The 27,143-nt window shown below is 38.7% G+C and overlaps 1 protein-coding gene across 1 annotated transcript; it reads left to right on the top strand.

Moving 5' to 3' along the window:
* Positions 1-5,853: 5,853 nt before the first annotated feature.
* Positions 5,854-25,797, top strand: LOC146488223 (sorting nexin-2-like). Its single transcript, XM_085122377.1, has 15 exons — positions 5,854-6,184; positions 8,141-8,216; positions 9,138-9,181; positions 10,178-10,319; positions 13,350-13,431; positions 14,307-14,382; positions 14,816-14,929; positions 16,295-16,388; positions 17,059-17,106; positions 17,811-17,899; positions 19,510-19,578; positions 20,352-20,495; positions 21,294-21,374; positions 23,680-23,751; positions 24,527-25,797. Exons 1-15 carry the CDS (start codon positions 5,885-5,887, stop codon positions 24,575-24,577), a joined length of 1,482 nt encoding a protein of 493 aa, XP_084978503.1. The 5' UTR covers positions 5,854-5,884; the 3' UTR covers positions 24,578-25,797.
* Positions 25,798-27,143: the final 1,346 nt, after the last annotated feature.

The following is a 27,143-nucleotide window of genomic DNA, read 5'->3' as shown; positions in this document are numbered from 1 at the left end:
TTACCTGAGGGAAGTCTTTGTTCAACTTCTTTGGAGACTTAGGTCGCATCCACACTAATACGTGATTTCGTTTCAACTCTTTTTCTGCGGTTTAGACCGTAATAATAACTAATTTTAGGTCTTATCAATCAAAACAGTCTCCGGCTGTTTTCATCACGTCCACATGGTAATGTTCACAGGCGCAATCCGTTTTCGTATCGTTTACATCCGGTCCGCACAAAAAATGGCTCGAAAACGATAAGAGCGACTGGGACCTGGGGTTGCGCTGGCCTGCGAGCAAGCTCTCTCGGGAGTGGGGGGCGGGAGGGGGAAAGAGGAGAGAGCTTGCAACGATGTCTCAGGAATTTTAATTTCTGCGTTGAATTTTTACGCGGGATGCCCTGAGGGGGCATACCGTGTCTAAAAACGGGTCGATTTCTTTTTACGCGGGATGCCCTGAGGGGGCATACCGTGTCTTAAAACGGGTCGATTTCTTTTTTTTTACGCGGGATGCCCTGAGGGGGCATACCGTGTCTAAAAACGGGTCGATTTCTTTTTTTTTTTTTTTTTTTTTTTTTTTTACGCGGGATGCCCTGAGGGGGCATACCGTGTCTAAAAACGGGTCGATTTCTTTTTTTTTTTTTTTCTTCCTCGTATCCACAAATGTGTACATTAATTTATTCATTAAACTCTCCCCTCTCCTACTCGGGATGTATTGTCCTGATTGTCTTCAACAGAATTAGGCCAATAAAAATCCATTCTTGTCGCTTATATCGCGAGGGATGGGACCCACTCACCCCTACCTGTGTGACGTCAAAGCATCATTTGATTTATTTATCAAATCTGGATTAAATTTGGCGCCATATGGTTAACATGTTCTGGACTCAAGTGTGCCGTTTTCAAACGGAAATTTCACCATTTTGAAGCGGTGAATCGAAAGAATACCTTCTAAGAAGCACCCGACATTTAAAACGGTAAAAAATTAGTGAGTTCCTCGCGAAGGAATCGTGCTTTGTTTGACAGTCTTAGACCACGACGCGAGACTGAAAAGAGGTCATTGAGAAGCTTATGTTATCGTAATGGAATTTCAAAAATTCCCGATGAAAGTCTGAGTCGCCGAGGGAAACAACGTAACGCGATCGTCGTGACTCAAACTATTCCAGTAGCAAGGATAGATTTATCAATCGGCGAGGCATACAGTTGGAATAAATGAATCAGCCCCAGCATCACGCGTAATGCCAGTGTAGCAGGCATCTTTTTTTTTTTTTCTTCCTCGTAGCTACAAATCGGTACATTAATTTATTCATTAAACTATCCCCTCTCCTACTCGGGATGTATTGTCCTGATTGTCTTCAACAAAAGAAGGCCAATCAAAATCCTTTTTTGTCGCTTATATCGCGAGGGAGGGGACCCACTCATCCCTACCTGTGTGACGTCAATGCATCATTTGATTTATTTATCACATCCGGATTAAATTTGGCGCCATATTGTTAACATGTTCTGGACTCAAGTGTGCCGTTTTCAAACGGAAATTTCACCATTTTGAAGCGGTAAATCGAAAGAATAACTTCTAAGAAGCACTCGACCATTAAAACGGTGGAAATTGGTTAGTTCATGGCGAAGGAATCGTGCTTTGTTTGACAGTCTTAGACCACAACGCGAGACTGAAAAGAGGTCATTGAGAAGCTTATGTTATCGTAATGGAATTTCAAAAATTTCCGGTAAAAGTCTGAGTCGCGTAACACAAGGGTAACAACGTAACGCGATCGTCTTGACTCAAACTATTCCATTAGCAAGGATAGATTTATCAATCGGCGAAGCATACAGTTGGAATAAATGAATCAGCCCCAGCATCACGCGTAATGCCAGTGTAGCAGGCATCTTGTTTTCTTCGTAGTAGCTACAAATCGGTACATTAATTTATTCATTAAACTCTCCCCTCTCCTACTCGGGATGTATTGTTTTGATTGTCTTCAACAAAGGCAGGTGAAGCAAAATCCATTCTTGTCGCTTATATCATGAGGGAGGGGACCCACTCACCCCTACCTGTGTGACGTCAATGCATCATTTGATATATTTATTAATGAAGGATTAAATAGTCGCGCCATATTGTTTTAACATGTTCTGGACTCAAGTGTGCCGTTTTCAAACGGAAATTTCACCATTTCGAAGCGGTAAATCGAAAGAATAACTTCTAAGAAGCACCCGACACGTAAAACGGTGGAAATTGGTGAGTTCTTAGTGAAGGAATCGTGCTTTGTTGGACAGTCTTAGGCCACGACGCGAGACAGAAAAGAGGTCATTGAGAAGCTTACGTTATCGTAATGGAATTTGACAAATTTCCGCTGATAGTCTAAGTCGCGTAACACACGGAAAACAACGTAACGCGATCGTCGTGACTCAAACTATTCCATTGGCAAGGATAGTTTTATCAATCGGCGAAGCATACAGTTGGAATAAATGAATCAGCCCCAGCATCACGCGTAATGCCAGTGTAGCAGGCATCTTGTTTTTTTCTTCCTCGTAGCTACAAATCGGTACATTAATTTATTCATTAAACTCACCCCTCTCCTACTCGGGGTGTATTGTTCTGATTGTCTTCAACAGAAGCAGGCCAATCAAAATCCATTCTTGTCGCTTACATCGCGAGGGAGGGGACCCACTCACCCCTACCTGTGTGACGTCAACGCATCATTTGATCTATTTATTAAAAACAGATTAAATTTGGCGCCATATTGTTAACATGTTCTGGACTCAAGTGTGCCGTTTTCAAACAAAAAATTCACCATTTTGAAGCCGTGAATCGAAAGAATAACTTCTAAGAAGCACCCGACATTTAAAACGGTGGAAATTGGTAAATTCCTGGCGAAGGAATCGTGCTTTGTTTGACAGTCTTAGACCAAGACGCGAGACTGAAAAGAGGTCATTGAGAAGCTTACGTTATCGCAATGGAATTCCCGCAATTTCCCTTGAAACCCTGAGTAGCGTAACACAAGGGAAATAACGTAACGCGATCGTCCTGACTCAAACTATTCCATTAGCAAGGATAGTTTTATCAATCGGCGAAGCATACAGTTGGAATAAATGAATCAGCCCCAGCATTACGCGTAATGCCAGTATAGCAGGCATCTTGTTCGACGCAAAATGCTGATTGGTGGATATTGAATTTGGTGCTTACGTCATTGCTCTTTGCGTGCGTCGTGTTGACAACACAAAAATGGTGGCGGAGTTTCTATTTGTGAAGGTTGCTAGAATGAATTCTCTAAATAACTTAGGTTTTCTCTGGAATTCAAACCCGAGCAAAGTCAAACTGCCAATGCTTTTAATTACTTCAAAGTACCGATGCTCTTGCAGTTTTACCGACGAGATTTGGGACAAGTTTGATATTTCAACCTTTTGCATTTCACATGGAGAGCCAAGGTCGGCCCCCCCACTACCAAGAGAGCTTGCTCGCAGGCTAGGGGTTGCGCATGCCTAGATATTCGGATTTAGGCTGGAATCGATGTCGTATGACGCTATTTACTTAAATTTTCTCACAACAAATTCGTTTTAAAACGGATTTAATGCATTCTTGTGGACAGGTCCGAAGCCGACTAAGCTACACTCGGAACTAACGAAACGCACAGTGAAGCTGAGAAAAGAAACACAAACAAATTAGATATTTTTTGTTAGCCGGGGACAGGCGTCTGCAATTTGTCTCCCTTCATCAGAAGAAAGGAAAAGGTAGTGACCTCTACAAAGTCTCCTGTAATTGTAAGTATCTAGTCGTCTCGTTCCCAGAGCCCGCATTTCCGCTGGATAGGGATAACGCGGGGTCACTGAGCCGTTATTTTGGAAGACACGCATGCGCAATGCTTTCCCCCAAGAGAAGTGCTGCGTGACGACCTAAATCAGTGACGGGTAGCTACTGGCTGGCAGCCTGCGTGGCCATGAAAGATGTAAATTGCAACCATAATTCACTTGATTAATGTTAGGTCGATATATCATCTGAATCACAATACTCTCAATGGTACTTACTCGTAATGTCATGGAATCCAGTTAATACTGACACCAATGGGACACGGAACAAGCAAAGGTGTCTTTATTATCGGGGTGTCCGGATAATACAAAGAAATAAATAATAGCGGGCTCTCGGAATACCCGTCACGAACACAGCATACAATTTAATAGCAACAGAACGATGTTTAATGTCTCAGTAACTGTAATAACTTCAAACTGTAGTCTCTTCAAGTAGTCTCGCACTGAAATTACAAAGGAACCTCCGCTAGCGGACATCTCCTGTAGGCTGACACCTCTCGTAAGTGGACACTTCTTCGTGTTCTCAGCTACATACAAACACTACATTTTTAACCTCCTATAAGCAGACCCCAAGGGAGTCCGTTTATGGGAGGCTCGACTGTAATGTAATATGTTTGTAATGACTGTAATATGTTTGCTCTAAGCTTCAAACGCAACTGACAACATAATCATTTATAATAGTCCGTGACTTTGCTCTACAAGGACATTTTAGTTTGTTCTTCAGCAAGAGGGACTGGATATTAGGCAATAATATTTATACAGTGTGCAGACAACTAACGTCCTTAAAGCGAGGTTAACTCTTTGTATGAGAGCGTGCCCCTCGGGTCACAAAAAAAGTGTCCGTTACCGTATTTAACCGGTGTCCGTAAAGGAGGGACCATTGTTTTTCTGGAGGGGAGTATGAGAAATATTGAAAAAAATTGTTTGCACTGCAGGGTCTGAAAAGACAAAATAAATTGCTTGCAAATGCGACAGAGTAAACAAAATGTTTGCAGAGACGTCAGGTAAGATATTAAAAGATATTATTACCAAAACTAAAATAAAAAATAAATAAATAAAGTAACACTGATTGAAGCATTAGTATAAAATTTAACACAATTTGGGCACTAAATTAAAAAGTGGTCACTCTGTATAAAGCAAATAACAAATCTGAAAACAGCTGAATATTTCTTGAAAAAACGGAAATTCATTGTGGCAATTAAATCTCAACGTTACTTGTCAACATTTTCTCCTACTACAAAACTTCATATATCAGGTATTTTTCTCAAAACTATATTAAACAAATAATATTCTTCAATCTTGACTATATTTATCATTGCTACTTAATACATATTTCAGAAGTCAATGAATTACATGAACGACATAAACGAATAAAATCTAAAAAATGATAGACAAAATGGTTCAAGCAGTTGTAGTTCTTGACATACATTACACATTCGTTGACAACTGAAAAACGTTTTTGTAGTAGTAGAGAAATGTGAGAAAACATGTTAATTCTGTAACATAAAAATGAACGAATGAACGAATGAATGAATGAATGAATGAATGAATGAATGAATGAATGAATGAATGAATAAATGAATGGATGGATGGATGGATGGACGAATGAATGAATGAATGAATGAATGAATGAATGAATGAATGAATGAATGAATGAATGAATGAATGAATGAATGAATGAATGAATGAATGAATGAATGAATGAATGAATGAATGAATGAATGAATGAATGAAAAACTTTATCCTTCATACTTACTGGCCGGATCTTTTGAAAGGTGGCCGATGAAAACTTGAGTGCCTTTCGTGAAACGACATGACAGCGAATCAGAATGATTCGAAAGAAAGAAAGGAGAAAGAAGAGCCTGGGGAGAGGAAAGAAGAAAGGAAAAGACAACAGAAAAACAGGAAAACACAAACATCTGCACTACGGAATCCTGACGGTTGCCAAACGACATTAGTTATGGCACATGCAAAAGAAAAGGAAGAGGAGAATATAGGAAACGAGATACGGGAAACGGGATACAGGATACGGGATACGGAATAACGGAGAACACTTCAACACGCAGTCGAGGTCATACCCACGTGACCACAGTCATCGAAAGTCAAGATGGCGGAAGATCGCGAACCTCCTGCTCTTTTCGACGACGATGCTGACACGCAAGAAACTGAGAGAGATGAGGCCGCAGACAGCAATCCTTTCACCATCGGAGAGACCACTGAAATTACTCTAGATGGTGGCGAAACGAAGCCAAGCGAGAAGTCCGAAGGTGACGATAAAGGTGCTACTGATCCGGGTGAAGAGAAGACGGACCTGCCTACCTCCGGTGCAGCAGCTTCCGTTGATGTCACAAATCTCTCCAAACCTAGCGAAGATGAGAGTGAACTGCCTCCTAAGGAAAAGCCCGAGGTTGGATTCTTGTTTAGTGTGTTATTTTTAGTCTGTTTCCGTTTACCAATTAGAGTTCTCTTGACCTCCGTTTGAGCACTCGTAAACGTAGCTAATTTTTACAAATTCTAGTTAATTAGCGAATATCAATGGGCAGTTTTTGCGCAAAGACGTTCGTTCTTTAAAATTGCCAAATTAAAGGATTAAATAGCAGTGATATATTTTAAAATAATTACAAAATTATGGGTTTATAAAATATGAACTTACTATAAGTATAAAATTTATAAGTCTCTTATGTGTCCATTGCCTGTAACCAATTTTCCACAAAAGTTTAAGCATGTAAGCTTACGTGTACATGTGTCCAGGCGAACCAGCCATATGTAATAAATTTTGAGCGAATGTTCAGCAAAATCCAGTTCCAGTTTGTGGGCAAATGTTATCTGGTTGTTTGACAAAACTATGTGTAACCTTTTCACTAACCCTGTCCCCCCCCCCCCCCCCCCCTCCGTCATTACAGATTGAACCACTTTAGGTCGGACAGAGAGATAAGAGAGATTTTTTTTTTGAGAGGGGGGGGGGGGGGGAGTTAGAATCACTGTTTTGGCAAATGGGAATGGTGAAATTTGCATTGCCTTTTTCTTGAATTAATGACTTCATAGATAATTAATTCCGACCGTTGATGCTTACAGAAAATTAATAATTTTTCTGAGAAACTGGAGTAAACAGCGAGCAGCTAATGTAGGATAAACATGGTCACTTGGTCAATTCTGCCCTACACCGTTTGCCGTAAACATAACACTAGATCTCTCTATTATAATAATAATAATAATAATAATAATAATAAAATAATAATAATAATAATAACAATAACTAACAATAATAATAATAATAATAATAATAATAGTAATAATAATAATAATAATAATAATAATGACAATAATAATAATAATATTTATACAAGATAACCCCATCAGAGTAATAAACACTATTTTCAAAGGGGGTCCTGGTTTGTAGACTACAAGCTGCCTGATAACATGCAATAATAAAATTATTGTTATTTTAATTTGAATTATTGTTGGGGTGAGTCAGCCTGCAGAGTATGGCAGAACTGAACAACATTTCTCGTGTGCCTAGGCATTTTCTGAAAGAAATAAAAAAAAAGTTATTTTCTAAAAACTTGTGCATGCACTTGCCCTGCTGTGAACACTGGATTATGAGTTAAGTAACAACCAGTTGTTTAGCATTGGTCATTGCTCAACTCAAGGTCTCTTTGGTGATAAGTAGTAAACAATTCCCTTTTAATTGAATGAGTGTCATCATAGGCAAAAAACAGACAAGACTGGTCCCATGACCAAGTGGATAACAAGTGATAAAAAAATAGACAATGAAAAAAGTTCGCATGTTCTCTATTTGGAGTGGTACACGTAATGTAATGTTACTGACACATGTATGTATTTAAAACTAATTTTGATGAATCACTGGTTGGAAAGATTTAATTAATAGAGAGGTTAAGAATGACGTTTACACCAAACAGCAAACATGAGATATGACAACGTGACCATGTTTATCCTATATTTGCCGCGTGCGGAAAACAGCTTGCTGTTTTTGTTTTGCTGTAAACGCAATTCTTTTTCTCTAATATCTCGAAACAGTCATGTGTGTTCAGTCAAATCAATGATAAGAGTGATAATTTTATATTTTTCTGATAGATAAACTGAATGTGCTATAATTCTTTTGAGTTTAATTTAAAATGCTTCTAAAGGATTAATAACAATTGAAAATAAATAGATAAATAAATATGATCAAATTTGCAAGTAACCAGCTGAGACAAAGGAGCTACAAAAATTTAAAACGCTGTGGTATTTATGATACTGAAGGCTTAAAGTGAATGTTAGGAGATACCAGAGTTGGGAACTGTCTTCATGAAACCAGTGATCCATAGACGTTTTTGTCTCAATGTCATGTCTTGTTATTTAGGAAAAGGAAGCTATAGATGAAGAAGAGACTGATACTTTTGACATGGATATTAAAGTTACAGATCCTGAGAAAGTTGGTATGTGCTGTATACCTCATACAGTGTTTATTATGTTGACTGTTCATTGTTACTTGAAAAGCACTGAGGACGGTGCCTACTAATACAGGAGTATTTTTGCGCAGCTTATGAACATTGGGGGTAAGCAGATCTTTGCGAGGGTTATTTGAAGCCATTAAAGAAAATCAGGGGTAACCATGCACTTTTCAGAGAGAATAAAGCTTCAGTTTGGAAAAAAAAGCCATACATTCCTTTATATTTTACAGCTTTTTAGAATTATTGTTGCTTTATTAGGTGTATCTCTAAAAAAAAGGGTGGTTACCCCCAATTTTCTTTTTGGAAACAAAGAGCACTTGCTAAATTCTGCTTAACATTTTGTATGTATACATGTAACAGTGTTAGAGGACTCAAAGTGTAAACAAATTTTGTGTATAGAGTTCTGATTAAACGGTCTCTTTTGAAAAATTATGACAATCTACACAACCTGACATGCAAAACATTATGAGCAAAAACAACACAAAACAGAGTGAAGAGTGAAGAAATAAACTCATGTAATTCCTAACATATGTGTACAGTGTACATTTGATCTTTGATGTTGCTCCATCCAATTTTAAGCTGGACATTTTGAAGAATGTTTGGGTCACATGCAGCATTTTCACAGACCTTCACCTGGGCATATCTTTTTAGATTAGAAGTTAGCATGAGTTCAGAGTGCCTTGAATTCAGTGAATTCAGGAACCTTGTTAACTTATCAAAAGCCTCAAATGGATAACTTATTATTGCCAAGTTAGACTGATCTTTGAAAATGTCACAACATACATTTACATGTAGGTTTAGTGCTGTATGAGTGTTGTACGCTCCAAGTAATGGAGACTCCTGGCATTCCACCATATAAAGAAGTATTTAATAGGAATTTGTTTAATATCTGATTCTGCTTTCCAGGTGATGGTATGGGCTCGTACATGGTGTTCAAAGTAAACACTCAGGTAAGCTACACAGTCCTACAGATACTCTTGCACAGCGCACATCTGTCCTACCTTCTTGTTTTCAAATGTAAAATTTTATTGCTTTGTGTCCCAGGACTTGCATGGCACAGCCTTTATTGTTCATGGGATTATTTGCGCTTGTATAATTTCACTGAATTAGCATTAGGTCTCTACTGGGGAATATTCCCCAATGTTGCCGTAACATGCAAGCATGGTAATGACTGACAGCAAATTTGCTGACACTGTACTTGCATAGTATGTCACCAGTGTGTTTAATTTTTCAACCCGTTTTAACCTTTTAAGCACCCAATATTAACATGCATTTGTAATTATTGCTTTTGTTGATCTTTCCATATCTCATAAGGCTGTAGTCGGGAGAATTAAATATTATGTTTAAAACTCAGGACATTTAAACTTTGGAGACTATAAACTTTAAATAAATATAATTAAAAGAATCATTTATCATTTTAAATCTACATGTACGCTGTATTCATCATAAAAATAATGATTGGTGATACAAATTGTACATCACAGCCATGTGCGATTGATCAGGGGCTCTCTTGGTAAAGTCCAAAAGGGCTTGCCGAGAGCTCCTGCCCACTGTGTAATTTAACCTACATATATAACTTCATGTAATTACTTTGAAATTGGCAAATGAATTGATTGATTGATTGATTGATTGGTTAATTCATACTTGTATATATTTGGTAATCGTAGTGGTGTTATAAGATGTAATTAACTGTGGGTCACAACAGTCAACTCCCTTTGTTGCCGACATCCGTTGCCACCGTGACTTAGTGTCCTTACTAGTGAGAGCTCGTAATAGGGGGAATATGTTTCAGTCAAATGTCTATAATTTATTTTTGCCAAGGATCTAGTTGCTGTCCATATTATCGGGGTGTCCGTAATAGTGAGATGTCCGCAAGGCGAGAGAGCAAGGTTGTTTAAAGAAATACCTTTTACAACAAATTTAATTTGAATGTTTTGTTAATGTAGACAACCATGCCAACATTCAAGAGTGCTGAGACAAGTGTCAAACGTCGATTCAGTGACTTCCTTGGCCTTCATGAACGACTGAACAGCAAATTCCTTCACCTAGGCCGTATTGTGCCCCCAGCTCCCGAGAAGTCTGTTGTCGGTAGGTTGTACTTTCATGTACAAGAAACAAGTAAACACTATGGTTAACCAGGGTCTTTAGTATTGTACCATGGCCAGTGCAATTTTGGATAACTGGCCTCAATTTGATCAGACTTTGGAATGAACTGTTCAACAAATACATGTACATGTATGTGACCTCTTGTACAAGAATTTACCATAACAGATTTGAAGAGCTAAAAACCATGATAAATATGTGCCATTTATCAGCTATTCCAGAATGGTAGGAGGCTGTTTGGACAGCTTATAAATGCTGTCTGTTTAAAAACAGTCTTCTCTTGTTCAAACGGACAGGGTTTTCCATTCAGAAAAAAATAATTATATTGTATATTCTGTCATTTGAAAAGTATGCTTCAAAACCTGTCCCCTGTAATACTGCAGTTGATCAGTTCTTTTAGTTGACCTTAACACTACTCTTCAAAGATATGAAAACACTGACAATTTGGCTGGAAAATAAAATGTTAATATTTTTGCTCTGGCTGGCTTTTAAAGCTCAGCAGAAAGTACAGTATGCATGACAACATGATTTGTAAATAATTTAAAATTGCTCTCTGGAGTATGGGCAACTACCACAAACAGTGTATTCTGTATGAAATATAGTGTAGTACATGAAAAAAGTCAAAGTTTGTTTCATAAATAACTGCAAAATTGGCTTGTACAAAATTAGTCTGAAATGTCAGCCGTCTCCTCCCCCTAACCCACAGGGGGCGCGGGAGAGAGAGACGTCTGAATTCCGAGCGTTATAATGCCGTCCGGTGACGTCACATACTTTTGCAAATATGGTAGGTAGTTTTTGATTGGTTCTTATCTAACTGAAATAGATAACCATTTCTTATTGGTCGAACTTGGGAAAACAGATATTTAATTTCAGCAGCGAATATAAAGTGTTGACAGGCCAGACAAAACTCGTAAGTTCATGGTGTGAAAAGTGACTTCTCGTTTAACGTAGTTTTGCTCTCACGAGTATATCTCTACAATATTTCTCGAGCCAATGTTTGGTTTCTAGGTGTTTTTGAGGTTAATTAGACAATGCCGCGTGGTAAGTTTTGAAGAAGGGAAGAATTTTATTTCGCACTTTCTCGTTTTGTTGTAAAGCCGACTTCCGTTCAGTGAATTTAATCTCAGAGGTTATTTTTTCAATGAGATTGTCTTGATAGCCTCTTGCCTGAAGGCGCATTTTGAAGTTGGTGGTATTGCAATAGAATGATTTCACTAAGAGAATCCACTTTAAACCCACAGAGACTTTCTTGTACACATTTTTCTTCCTGCCACCCACCGGGGTCAGAAAAGGACTCATAAGAAATGAAGCCCTGAGACTTTTTAGAAACAACTCCTCTGCAAAATCATTCTATTACAACATCATCCACTTCAAAACACACTTTTGGGCTAGAGGCTACCCCCACAATCTCATTGAAAAAATAACCTGCGAAACAAAATTCTTTCTTTTATCACAACTTACCACCTGGCGTTGCCTAACCTCAAAAACATTTTGAGGAGCAAATGACTTTTAATTCAAAACCAACCATTGCTTCGAGAAATATTCTGAAGGACCTACTCTTATTTCAAAAAAAAAAAAAAAAAAAACCATAACGAGAAGCCACTTTTCATACCACCATACCACAAGCTTTAATATGAGTCGTGTCTGGCCTGTCAACACTTTATTTACTAAAAACATTTATCGGAACCTTTTTTAATTCATCTTCGGTGGAAAATGAAGTGCGATCCCGCATAATTTTTAGGTAATTTTATTTTTTATTTCATTTTTAATTTGCAGGGCCCCACTGAAAACCGCCAAGGCGAGTGGGCTCCCTGGATAAATATTATTATTATTATTATTATATACATTCTTGATGCTTTGTCTTCAAATTTTACGGCTTACAAAACGCACACAACCTCCTACATTAATGCTGCAATGCAAGCCGCGTGCTTCCATGACTCGTGGCCGCCATTGTGTTTAAAAGGTTTTTATTTATGCAAAATTGCATAAATTACTGTGTGACGTCACCGGCCGGCATTATAAAGCTCAGAATTCAGACGTCTCTCTCTCCCGCGCTCCCTGTGGGTTAGGGGGAGGAGACGGCTGACATTTCAGACTAGTACAAAATTACACAATCTGTTGCTCGCACAATCTGCCCTGAAATTGCCATATAGTTTTGCAGTTTTGGCCAATTATAATTTTTTTGTAAAAGGCCCTGAATTAAGAGACAAAGGACTCTCCCTATTTAAACCTGAGTAACCATCTATATTTCACTTAGTTCAAGTCTGACATTAATGTTATAATAAAATAAAATACATGTAATAAAACACTTTTAATTATTATTTTAAATGTCAATGTATAAATTTATTTATGTAGTGCAGAGCACTAATTGGGGACACTTTCCAGATCAAATTTGAATTTAGAAGTGAAGGTTTATAAGGAGAGGGGAAAACTGAAGTACCCGGAGATAAACCCCTCGGAGCAAGGAGGAGGAGAACAACAAACTCAACCCCTGTACGTTAACACCAGGAATTGAACCCGGGCCACATTGGTGGGACTCCACCATCCCTGCTTCCCAAAAGCACAAAGGTCCCAATTCCATTCCATATACATGTCAATGTGCATACCATATACCTGTACATGTATGTTAGAGAAAAAATTGTTCCTTGATCCTGTCATATTATACCAAACAAACAGGTTTCGTTTTCAGGATCTAAAATTTATGCTTGTATTAATGTGCTTGGACATAAATTTTTGATGCTGAAAACAAAGCCTTTTTGTTTGATATACATGTATATTTGTGAATGTGTGTCATAGAAAATATGTACATGTAGTTTCTAGTAGTAGTTTATGCATTGTATGGTTACCATAATTAACTGGAGAATTTTTGATAATAGTGTAAAGTATTTTTGTTTCTTGAATGGCATTTGGAATTATAGTTTTGAACTTGATATAAATGATCAAATCTGTTCCAATGTTAAAAAAAAGTGTAGTAGAATTAACAACGTTGCACTCTTAACATTAATTATTTTACAGGGATGACCATGGTGAAACTAGGGAAAGGAGAGGAAAGTACTCCGGTTGATTTTATTAACAAAAGAAGAGCTGCCTTGGAGAGGTATGTAATTAAAGGAGGTTATGACGTTTTAGAAAGATTCATCAATAATAAATTATTATTCAAGTAAAACCAAGGAAGGATCACTTTATTACACAATTTCTAAATTAGTCATTTGCCAAATATCCTTGTGTTGAACACAGAGTTGACAATGTATGCATGAACTGTATGTGTAAGTCAATAAGGTATGTTGTGACACTTGCTTCTCAAGGGTAATGCTCATATTTCCTGTGTGTGAGTCATCAAGTTTGTTGTTGACTGTCAAATATTCATCCATCCTGTTGTACTGATTGCTTTTAAGGTAACGTCTTGCAGAATGGAATTTTCTTATAGCCCAGTTTACAAGTTGTGTACTGAGTGATTGGGCCTTGGGTGGATGCCAGGCTGGGGTTGACTTTGTTGTGATACATACCTCCGTGCTTTTCATGTCTGTTAATGCAAACTAGGAAGCATAAGTTGGAACAACTTGATTTTCTTATGAAAAGAAGGGAAGTTTGTAGCATGTGAAGGAAAGTCAACTGTGGCTCTGGCCTCACTTCCGCTCAAAGGCCAGGGCCTGATTGAGTGACTGACTGATTTCTGCAGTCGTATCTTGCATTCCTAAGGATTTCTCTGTATTCTCTTTCACCTCCTTGTCCTTAGCAAATCATCCTTGCCTGAGTGATTTCAAATAGTGCTTGAGAATCCATGAAAATGCAGTGATTGGTTGCTGCCTAACTTAAGATGCTCTATGCAACTGGGTCCAGCTCACTTAACACACCTCTGTAAAATGGGGTATTTTGTTGTTGGCCATTCTTGGAAGTGAAATTTGCTGAGAAATAAGGCAATTCTAGAGCATAGCAATATTGCAAAGCCCTGATTATTTTTGTTTTTTTCAGGTATCTCAATAGATGTGCACGGCATCCAATTCTGCGTGAAGATCCTGATTTTCGACAGTTTTTGGAAGCTGATGTGGTATTTATCAAGTTACCATAATTATTTCAACGTTGTAAAATTTATTGTTATGGTACTCATAAGCAGATACTTGAGAAACAGTGAACCAAATATAATTATTCATTTATTTTTATGCCAAGTCTACAAAAGTTTGTCAAACAAGTAGTAATCAGAGGTCAGGGGAGCAGGTTTGACAACAACACAGAAGACTTGTTGACACAAATAATGCAGGCATGTCAAAAGTCAAAGCCTAAGTGAATGCTTGACTCTGCTGCTGCAAAAGACAAACAAATCTTTAATAGGTGGGAGGGGGAGGGAATGGGGGATCCTAACACCAAAAATTTTTTAAATTTTTCTGCCGAAAGAGATAAAGCCACCAACATGCATGCAAGCAGGATTTTGTTCTTCAAACACAATTACTGAGCATTTATTTATTTCTTTTTTTTTACGTTAGCTCCCCAGAGCCAAGGACACTGCAGCATTGAGCGGTGGGGGTTTCAAGCGTCTGGTGAAGTCTGTAGGAGACACTATGTTTCAGCTTACAACAAAGATGTCTGAATCTGACCAGGTATGGGTCATTATGACACATCTTTTACTGTAAGTAAGGGGTCCCTGAGTTCATTATATTATGATAATTATTAAAAACTAGATCATCGTTTAATGCAATTCAAGGGATTTGATTGGCTGAGCGGCCATGGTATATGAGCAATTATACCATGGCCAAGAAATGGCGGCCATTAAATTGCCTTCTGGTTCTTCTCTCACAGCGAAATCAGTTAAATCTAGCAATATTTCTTGATTGTTTTTAATAAAACAATTATTCCACTTGCGCTTGTTGGATATGAGATGATTATAGCCAACTCGGCGCTACGCGCCTCGTTGGCTATCTATCATCTCATATCCAACGCGCGCTCGTGGAATAATTGTTAATTATTTGAGTTGCATATTCACCAAAAGTTAAAATGAGGGCTGTCTTTGACAGGTGATATTGTTGCCATGGTAACCTACTTAGTGAAGAAAATGGCCAACACTTAAAGGGGAAGTACATGTATCATGGGGTTTTTGACCTCTTTTGTTAAAAATGGTGAAATAAGACCTTCACTTTGCTACAAAATAATTCTAGAACAACGAGAGGAGAGAAATCAACTCAATTCTTGACAGGAACAACTTGTACTCTGTTCTAGTGCATTTTGGAAAAATTTGGAAAACTTAAAAAACTTAAGCCTAACATTTTTCAAGTTTCAATTCATCCTGACACACTCTGTCTCTGGCCAGAGGCACTAATCAACAGTTTTATTGAACCGGGGTGATAATTTATAACAAAACTAGACAATTGTTTTGTTTGTTTCTGTTGTCAGACAAACATTTTTTAGTTTTGAAATGACATCAAATTTTCATGATACTTCCTCTTTAAAGGGGCACTGTCATGGCGATTTCTCTGTGTTTTGGTCGAAACTGCTCTAGTTTGACAAAGTACTTTTTTTTTGCTAACATTAGTTGGCTCTTAGAGCACTGAGCATAAAATGTTTATTTTTAATTAAGCTTTTATACTCAGTTTTTTGAAAATTTGGCCAGCAATTTTTTTCAAGTTTCAAACCATTTCAATCTTGGCCACCTGCAGCCAAAGATAATTAACACTAGTTTCTGTGTAATAGTGGGGTTACTGTTAGCAAGACTGAACCATTATTTTAAAGATTCCATCGAATGCAAATGTGTTTTTTGGCCGTTCAAATTAACATCACAGACACTGCCTTTTTAAGCATTAATTTAATTTGTTTGATCTAGTGTGCCATAATTGTACCATCTACTGATAAAAAGTGGTAGTGCTGATCAGATACACAAACATGTGTAAATTGTACGGGTAATTAAAATAATGTATGCTTCTGTGGTAAGATTTTAATGGAAGCCATTTCTTAAATTCTCCGTTAATTAGTGGTTTGAGGAGAAGCAGAATCAAATTGAAACTCTGGATCAGCAACTGAAGAAGCTTCATCAAAGCGTAGAAATGCTTGCATTACAGCGCAAAGGTGGGTCTGAAGATATGTCTGTAGGGGCAATCCACACTACGATAACCTAATACGTTTCTTTTCCCTTCTACCAAACATTGTGACAAAATTTTGGCTCTCCTATATGTTGAAAATATGGCAAATGCCTTTGCCCGTAAGGGAAAATAATATTCGAGAAACATCCAGGTTAATCAGAGATAAATGAAACATCCTTTTTCAACCACTGAAAACCTAGATTCTTTTTTTTTCTTTTGCGTAGTGAAGATTACTTGCAGTGTGTGTTGATTATCTGCATTTGTTGAGATGTTAAGCTTTGTTGCATCCACATTTGTAAACCACAATTTTTGCCAAAAAAAAAGGAAACAAAATCCAATGTAAAATAATGTTTACTACAAAAACATTTCCCTCACTGATGAAGATGGGCCCATACAGTACTTCTCTTGTTTTGTTTGTTATTAAGTTATCCACACACAAAAAGAGTTGAGCTGACACTACTTACTGTAAGCTCAGTGACATACCATCCAAAACAATGGAGTCAAGACCGGTAACCATTAGGAAGAAACAAGCCCTGCATTTGTGTCACTCTAGTTTTAAAGTGATTCCTTTTTGAAGTGACCAATGTTAGTAGGACTTCAGTCTTGAGGAAAGTCAGTAAATTTACGCTACTCTTTTTTCCATGTTTTCATTTTAGACTTGAGCTCTTCAACTGCTGCATTTGCCAAGTCAACTGCAATGTTAAGTAAGTGGATTTGGTTTTTACCGTGTGAAGTTGTACATGTTACCCCACCCCACTCCACGCAAAGGAAAGAAAAGGTTGAAAATAGTCATCTGGGGTTTCATTAAGATTTTGAACGGTTGGCCAAGAGCTTAGTGTACCTTGGCTGGATAGTCAACTTGGATATGGTCTTTTATTGAAAAGGTTGGTTGAGATGTTGAAAGCAGCTGGGCAAAGTTGTGTCCAAAGATGATCAATTTCCCCTTTGGCTGGCCCTTAATGGAAACCCTTAGTCACCTGTATTAAAAGTATGTTCTTGTTCACATGTACTCTTACTTTGCTTTTGAGCTTTGGTGTACGTTTTACACTAAATATCGACAGTTCCAAGTGGGCTCTAAGCCTGCCATTAAGTTTGCAGAAGCCAGTTTCACAACTAAAGTGGCCATTTGTGAACTGAAAAGGTCTACCCTGTCTGCTGTTTCTGCTGTTTTGAACCAAATTCAAACCCCAATTTGGCATGTAGCCATTGATCTGTTTTCACTGTCATTTTGCTGGCCATTTATGACAGCTGTACCACACACCATCTGCGATTTTCCGTGGACTGAAACATTGATCGTTTTGCAATGTTCTTCTTGAGTATCCACCCGATCAAATGATACAAAGTTCGTATGGGCAAAATTTAGTATTAATTTTTCTTGCGACGTCATGTTTTGTTTGATGTTAAATAGGCAATGCGGAGGAACATGCGACATTGTCTCGTGCGCTGACACAACTGGCCGAAGTAGAAGAGAAAATTGAACAGCTTCACATGCAACAGGTATACTGTAGCACATGATTTAAGTAGTTTTTCATCTCATAAATTCATTTTGACCATGTTGATGTTTACATTTACATGTTGTGTCATTTTTTTTATTCATTAGTACCTTGTTTTCAAGCGGTTACGCAAAACTCTTCTAAAAAAGGCACGGTAATCGGCCCAAAAAACCCCTTAAAAACGGTATAGCGGTCGGCACTAAGCTTTACGAAAAAAATCCGGTGGGATCTTAGCCATTCCTTTTCAACCCTTTTGTGTGGTTGTCTACGAGGCTACACCCCCCCCCCCCCCCTTCAAACCTGGATTACCCCCTATTTCCCAGTGGGGATAAAGGAACTAATCTACAGCTCTTTCAGGTTGTAGCAACAGTTAGGGTGCAGTTGTCTGTCTTACTACAGTTTTTGGAACTTAGCAGTGTGGTGGTGTCTGCTTGACAAAATTTTAATTTCATGTAATTCATTCTTAATCGACTAAAGTCCGTAACCCACGTTTTGACTGTTGCAGTACGTGTAGCAGCTGTTAGCAAAGCGATTCAGTAGGCAGGCAATATGAGTCATGCTTGTTGGTAATGCACTTTCCATGTTATGGGTAGAAATGTCAAAGAAAATGTAAAGTGACATTTTGATGATACTGATAATTATAAACTTATACTGCGCACTTCCGTACAAGCAAGAAAATTATGAAATGCGCAGAACAATATGAACAATACTCATTAGCTCAATAAAATACTCCTAAGGAAATAAAGTCCTTTCAAATTTATAATAAGGAAAATGCCATACGAATACGGCAGGTTAAAGTTGACAATATGCTAGTTTTGAGACATCTCTTGAAAGTGTCCATACAGTGTATGACCCTCAGTTCGTTTTGGGTGTGCTTGACATAAACTGGTGTCAGAACTTCAGGCTACAAATTCTCCCTTCCCATACTAAAGGCTTTTCATAGGCTAACCTCGGAAAAAAGAAATCCGAGTGCTCCTATCAGGAGTCGAACCTAAGACCTTCCGATTACTAGTTTGGATGCTTTACCACTGAGCTACAGGAGACTCGTGGGAGCTAAGGCCATTAAACTAGGTTCATGGGACATATACCTGCAAACTGCATGCCTGTGTCACTTTCTAGAATAATACATCATTCTCTCGTGCGAGTTACACTGTAACGCGAAGTCTGATCGGAAGCCGATGCAAATCACGGAGAAGAAACTTACACTGTAGCATGATTTTATCAAGCAGTATTATGAATGAGTGTGGAATTGAAAATAGTGTTGAGGCCTGGCCAAACGATTGCAACATCATCCAACATTGTTGAACTAACGTTGTTGGACGAGGTTGCACAGTGTTCAGTAAACGAGGTGGCCAAAGGAATGCAACATGTTTGATGCCACAATTGAACTCAAGGGTCTGGGACCAAAATTTACCCTGAATCCTTAGAAAACAAACCCGCGCCATATTGGTTTGCCCATAAAATGGCGGGGGACCGATTGACCTTCGCGCCGGACCCTCTCCTCGCTTTTCTTGGTCTTACAGTTTTACTAACTCCTTTTCGCTTTCTCTGTTCTTTCTCAGTGCTGAGCTCTGTTCTTGCATTCTCTCACCTTCACATTATACTTTACTGCAGGCTGATTCTGACTTTTACGTACTAGCTGAACTGTTGAAGGATTACATTGGCTTGATTCAAGCCGTCAAGGTAGGTGCATGTATGTTTTCACATCTAATACTGATACCGTAAACTGCCGCTTATAAGCACCCACCCGCTTATAAGCTACCCCGGTTATAGGCCCATTTACCTGTAAATCAAAAAATACACCCCCCCCCCCCCCTCTCACCCCGGATATAAGCCCCTTCTAGTTTCGTTGGTATTGTTAGTTTTAATTTTGTTCCAAATATTGACGTATTAAAGCTTTATTGAAAACCAGTTAATGATAAACGTATTTCGATCAACAATGCTATAGCTCGTTTCAAAAGGTTTTTTTTTTGGGGGGGGGGGGGGGGTTATAAGCCCCCTCGGATATAAGCCCCTCCTTTTATAATCCCATCTACCCTTAACGAAGTTGTATAAGCCCAGGGATTATAAGCGGCAGTTTACAGTATGTTGCACCGTAGTACACTAGAACGGCCCAAGGTTCTAAACATGTTGTGATCGGCATTGATCGAAACTCGAGACCTGGCGGAAAATATCAAGACTTGAGATAATGTTTTTGGTAATAAACAACTAAACGGCCCTAGTTCTACCGCCACACATGCCGTCACAGCTGACCTCGCCTGCAGTAAGCCCTGCTATTTTTATTTCAACTGTACCTTCACTTACACTCACCGTTTTTTTTTTTTTTTACCTCTGGCACCTACACATTCGCAATGGTGGCTACCCCAAGTCCCTTTGCGAGTATCACGTAGTTTGATTTAGATTTAGACATGGCAAAGAGAATTTTAGCTGACAATGCGCCAATTGTTTCTTTACAGGCAAGCTTTCATGAGCGAGTTCGTTCATACAGTAACTGGCAACATGCTCAGCAGATGTTGACGAAGAAAAGAGAAGCTCTGGTCAAGTTGGAACTGGCCTCTAAAAACGAGAAACTACCTCAAGCACAGGAAGAGGTTAAAGAGGTAAGAACAATGTGCTAAGTTGAACCTGTATTAAGCGGCACCGTATTAAGCGGTCACCCTCTATTAAGAGGTCAGTTGTCAAAGTCCCGAAAATTACTTCCCTTATTTACTGTAATCCTGACCTCTATTAAACGGTCACCTCTATTAAGCGGTCGCGGTCACCCTTTACTAAGTCCCAGCGAGCTGTTTCTATTGTCTTGATCTGTTTTAAACGGTCACCTTGTAAAAGGAAACCACTTAAATATGGTAACAAATAGCGTGCCAGGCAATTGAGCTTCTAATGAGCTGCACAATCGTGGCGTTAATGTTTTACTAGTCTGTTTCAATACCATGCTCTCCTTTGTCATACCATTTTATTGCCGAACTTTCTTAACCAAGTAAGTGATGTATTCTGTGCAACCTGTATTAAGCGGTCAACCTGTATTAAGTGGTCACTTAGCCATTCCCCGAGGGTGACCGCTTAATACAGGTTCGACTGTATTACAGTTAGGTTTTATCAACAGAGTTGACAAGTTAATATGGCCCCACCGTTCAGAGATTCGAGTGCTGACGTTTCGTGCGTTAACCATTCGATTCGCTCTTGTGAAGCGCTGATGCTAGAAACGTCAGCACTTGAATCTCTTTGCGCTGACCAAATTACCTGATCAATTCTGTGGATATAAACAAACATTCGTTTCCACTTCCCCACGGACGCAGCACCACAGTTTCTTTAGAAACCAACTCTCTTATCCGTGTAGTACAGTAAGCGATTTAGTATTGCCTATAAGTTAGTATTGGTTTTGTGTTACATTTTTATAGTGGGAACAAAAGGTTGAGAAAGGAGAGGAAGACTTTGGAAAGATTTCCAAAATGATTCAGAAGGAGATGGCAAGGTTTGAGGTAAGCAACTTCACGTGTATTCGTTCTTGTGAAAAATATGAAGTCAACATACTTTATTATAGGAAGTTAACGCTCGTGTTAATTAAGCTATTCGAAATTCACGCGACTTAAATTAATGCGAATTGGAGGAATGATTACTTCCCAAAAAAGGAAATTAACGAGAAAGAGGTGCTAAACTTCAAAATGAGGGAAATTAACGCGGCTTACACAGTCTACACAAAGAAACAGAATTTGATGAGACAACAGGAACGAATTTATGTTAACACTAGGTGTAAAAATCCGAAATTGTCCGTAAACGTAGGGGTTAAGCGAAGGAATCTGGCCACTTCGAGCGTTCTTCACAGTGTCCATAACACAAGCGGATCTCTACCCTGATAAAACAGTGCTCTTTCGTTTCTGGAGTGTATCGAGAATTTGAGGCGAAAATAATGGAAATTAAGATCGCGGAAATTAACGCGCCACTTTTAAGTGGCGGCAATTACGGCCGGTACGTTAAAAAAAATTATAGCGACTGAAATTAACGGGATTTTTTTTAAATTTGCGTTAATTTAATGAAGCGTTAATTTCCTATAATAAGGTAACAGTCAACATTGTAACGATAGATCTTCCCACTCTCAAGGCGCCGAGAAAAAAGTTAATGTTGACTGCTGGAGTGAACGAACGGAAATATGCACTCGAACCGGGTACTTAGTTCGGTAGGGTTAGTTGATCTGAGCTTTTTTTCGGGACCGGGGAATATGTCTGTAAAAGTGTCCCTACTGTAGAGGTGCCCGTAAAGCCTGGTTTACACGTACGACGCAAGCATAAGCACAAGGATGTTTACACCTGCGATAAGCATAAGCACAAGGTGACACACGTAAGCGCAGAAGCATAAACATTTGGCACAATCGCGCGGCCGGACTGCCTTTTGGCGCGAGATTTGATTCCAACATGGCCGACTAGAATGTACGCTGACAACTTGTCACTTGGCAACGACGCAAGTATAAGAGAATGGAAATCGTTCCATACTCTTTTGCTTGTGCTTATGCTTGCGTCGTTGCGTTGTACGTGTAAACCGGGACGACGCAAGCATAAGCACAAGCGCAAGCATGAAAGCTCCTTGAATTTTTGTTCGGATGGGAAATAAGGTAGGATTGTATAAAAGTAATTCAGGAATTGAGCACAATTTTCAAAATCAGGCAAAGGTTATATCCGGGGGAGCTTTTTATAAAGTTGCTTTTGACCGATGAAAACATTTCGAAAGAGTGCAAAACAAAGTAAACTTGCCTTGAATACTCCTTGAAAACTCAGTTTTTTTAGTGCTTGAAAACTCCTTGAATCTTATTTCCAAAAACCAGCACAGACTATGTCCTCGTGAACATAATTTGTTTGGGCTTTGAAAATGAAAGGGAAAAAGGAAAATTTTTATTCTCGAGAGTCTGGAGGTCGTTAGGTCTGGAAATGATATAAGTAGTAGACGTGATTACACCCGCTGGTTAATAATTTCCTTTCTTTCGGTTGACAGTTGGTTGATGCGACGGAGAAGTTTCATTGCTCCATAGTTAATTGAGGGACTGGTTATGAAACTTTGCCATGAAAACAGTGGTGCTGCAATTTAAGTTGGAAGGGCCACGACGGTGCACAATCCCTTGTTTGAATGTTCACACTACAGTTGAATATCTTAACACGAACACCTCTAGTGGTCAGTTGCTCCAACACATTTCAAAATCTATTGTCGTCTGTGCACTGTCAAGGCCAAAAATGCTAACAAAAACATACAACAAAGAAATTTGTCAGGCGTCATAACCATTGCCTTTTATTAACTATGATTGCTCACAGTCGTCGGCGGCAGTGTTTCAGATAACGTTCAAAGTCAGGGAGTCAATGAAACATTTGAAAGGGTCAATAGGTGTTGTCCTTTCCAAATCTTCTAAAGTCTACCATTCAGTTTATCGGGTCAGGAAGCCAGGGGTGCTTACCATTTACATGGAAAACCCGGAAATTCTAGTTGGAAAATCAAATGGTACACATCATTCCGTTTGGAGTACTTCTGAAAAAATGGGCTTCTGGTCAAAGTGATGTATTTTTATTACTCCTTTTGGGATTTACAGCTGATGTTCATACATTTTGCATGTTATCCATCTTCTGTTAAGACAAGCTAAATCATTTCGTAGTTATGTCGAAGATTTCCATCCGGGTGGTTTGCGTAAATAGTAAGCACCCCAATTCTCTCGGTTTTTTTGACCTGAGACCCGTCTTTTACGTGGAACACTATTCTCAACAATGGAAGTCCCGGACTCATAAATCGTTTACTTGCATGTTACAGAAAAACCGAGTGAAAGATTTCCGTGAAGCGATGATCAAGTACTTGGAGGCGATGATGGACAGCCAGCAACAGGTTTGTTACTCAGGGGTTGGGGGGGGGGGGGGGGAATAGTATTTTTAGTTCATTGTCACGAGTCAACAGATTGTTTATTCTTCATCTTCATTGTTATTGTGTTGTTGTATTAACGTGTTATGTACACTTCTGCCTTTTTTATCAGTAGTATTGGCTTTGTGTAAGCCGTGTAAGGCTTTGTTGTCGTTGTTGCGCCATGCATGGTAACCGGAAGTTGAATGTCTCCCTTATGACCCATTTCAACACTCTTTCATCTGAAAGCCCAGGCTAAACGAACAATCATTTTCGTCCAACATCCTGTTTGAAGAAAATGTTTTACTGTTAAGCTTCCTCTCTCAACATTGCATTTAAATGGTTTTTTTTTGTGCTTTAGCTGGATCAAACATTTTGCGTCCGGGGCTGAATAGTAAGCCGCCTAGACCAAGATGTCACGAGGTTCCCTATTTCACCATTTTTTGTAACTTAGAATTACAAAGTACGTAGAAAGTTTGTAATGGGCACTGTGTAAGCTTTGTATCGTCGTCGTCATCATCATCATCATCATCATCATCATCATCATCATCATCATCATCATCATCACCATCATCATCATCATTCCCAGTCCTTGCTGAGCAGCGAAATCAAGTTAACAAACGAAACATTCGAGTTACGAAATTCTAGTTGCCATTAGCGACGCATGGGCGTTTGATCTTAGGTTCTTAAATGGCTGTGAAGGCGGCAGACGATTAGTAGATAAAACAGTTTGAACTTTGATCTCCTCTTTGTATCTCCACAGTTGATCAAGTACTGGGAGGGATTCTTACCCGAAGCTAAAGCAATTGCATAGACATTTGATTTATTAAAAATTAATAATTTTCTAAGAACAAAAACGTTAGTACTTGTTCACAGCTGTTTCAGTTGAGTAAATGTTTGTGCAATCCTCTGATTACTACATTTCCACGATGATCTCTTGATTCATTTTCAACCAACAACTGGATTTTTTTTTTGGTATTAAATAGCTGCATGTCAAAAACTTCTTACTATCTTTGTCACAGCTTTATGTGACAAAATGTTGCGTGACAAGTACGTGACAACTCTGAGAGTTTCAGTGTATTCCCGGGTTGTTTTGACGTTACTTGGTTTACAATAATCTGTGTTCTGTGTGGCACAAGAGAAAATGCACGAGCTGACAAAATTCACACAGCATCTTTAACCGTCCTTTTGATCAATAGCCCTTACGTGTCAAGTGTTGTAGCCTTCTCAGTATAAATAACAAGTGGATGGTTATTCCTACCCATGCGCTGTTATACTAAGCAATAAGCAGTTTCGCTACGATACAAGTTGTACGAAACGTTGCCTAGTAGAGCATACCCAGAAATGAACTTGTCTGGCAACGTTTTTGTTGCACTCAACGTTGTACGAAGAAGAACCGACTTCTACTTCTCGCAACGATTGCGGCGAGCAAGAAAGAATTGCGAGACATGTTCATTTCGGGGCATGTTATACTTAGCAAAGTTTGTGCAACTTTTTTTGCAAGAAAATTGCGAGGCAAGTTGGATGAAAGATTGCCTAGTGTTACAGCGCCTTTACAAAATGGAACTATGAATACAGAATGTAAAGGACATTCGTCATAGTATTAATAAGAAAACCGATTTGGGGCCAGTTCGTTGGTGGTTTTTTTTAAATGTTGTGCCTATAAGACCTCACAACTCGGCAACATTTCAGCGGCCATAAAATGCTACATTTCTTGTAAATGTTACTGGCCAACAGTTGTTTCAGCTTCCTTTCTGTTCTTGTAGGTTTTGTTTGTTTTTGTAGTGGTTAACTAATTCAAAACAAATCGACAGCTCATCGTGCAGTAAAAAATAAATGTTTAAATTCATTTAAACAACTCGTTTTATATTAACACTTAAAGACTTGAAATTTGTTTTGCCGAAAGAGTTTAGTTAGGTTACGTCAATTAATTTAGATGCCGGAATGGTTATAGAGGTGATAAAATGTTTCTGTCGTAAAAAAGTAGTTTATGCTAAGACACTAGATAAATGAATAAACCTTTACGTGTAATAATTTTCTCGTATACGTGTTTACCCTCCCACTCTAGATTCCTTTTATCTACATAAGCCAACCTTTTAAATTAACTTACAATAGAAAACTGAACGATTCAAAAATTCAGTCATTGTAGGGATGTTGGTGCTTCGTGGGATGAAGTAAATTAGAACTTCGGGTTTCTTTCTTTTCCTTTCTTCTGGGATCCTATTCCTTGCCAAACCCTTTCACAGGAACCGTTTCCCTCCTCCGCCGAGATTCCAGAAATAAAAAACGGTGGTTGCGCCCGTGATATTGACAGCCATAACATTCCAGGTAAATATTGCCCTCAAAGGCACAAGCCCAGACTTCAATTGTGTACAAAAATAGGGGATATTACACGGCGGCGCGAAGATATGAATTTTATTTTCGAGTTGTAAAAACAATATACTGTTTTTAACACGAGAAAACAAAATTCATATCTTCAAGCAACCGTGTAATTTTCTCTTCATTACATAGACAAATCTATCGTTCGCCATATTTCACCGACGTTTTGCACAAACAACCGTGAAAAAGCGGGAAATGACATCATCAATATTCTCACTAGTGAGGATATGGAAAATTCGCCACTCGGCTCCTGGATGTAGATTCCTTTTAATTTTACGAGTGGTGTATTTTCCAGTAAAGCACTCCTGTCTATATGATAAATAGGCTATCAAACAGCGAGGTTAATTCTTGCAAAGAATTGCGCGACATAAAATTTACATATTCTGTTGTAAAACATTTAGGTGGAAATGACCAGAGATCAGTGGCAAAGGCCAGAGATTTTTCTTCTGTGCGATCCTCCCATTAACTTGCCACTCCACTTCTTCCCCATCCCCCGAACCTAAAATAATCTGCTCCATCCCACTCTCCCGCACAATTAACCTCGGTTGATTGCCTTTAGTTTTCGTAAATATCTGTAAAAGATTTGGTATGCAGTCAGTCAATATGCAATCAGGAAACGAAACGTCAGGTGAAAATAATAACCTCCCCACGAAAAATGTAATTTCTGACGGTTGAGTGACTAAGGAACGAATTAGTCAGAAATTACTATTCTGGTGGCACGATTGAGAGGTTTTAGTATTCTCAAGGGAGAGTTTTGAGTATTTAATGTTTTAGCGGGGAATATTAATCATTCTAGCTCAGTCAGTCTTCCTGTTCGCTGCTTTCAAATTTAGTTAAATTTTTTCTATGGAGTTATGGGTTTGTTTGTACCTCTTCCTCGAGGTTCTGTGCCGCTGCAATAGATGGGGAATACGTTTACACATATTTTTTGGCCACATCTAAAGAGTGGTTTTTTAGTGGTTTTTCGTATCTGGCGTGGTACACTTAATTTTTCAAGCTTT

The sequence above is a fragment of the Pavona decussata genome, unplaced genomic scaffold (assembly GCF_977016875.1).
Source record: "Pavona decussata unplaced genomic scaffold, jaPavDecu1.1 SCAFFOLD_11, whole genome shotgun sequence".
NCBI classification, from domain to species: domain Eukaryota; kingdom Metazoa; phylum Cnidaria; class Anthozoa; order Scleractinia; family Agariciidae; genus Pavona; species Pavona decussata.
This window is presented reverse-complemented; position numbering and strand designations above follow the sequence as displayed.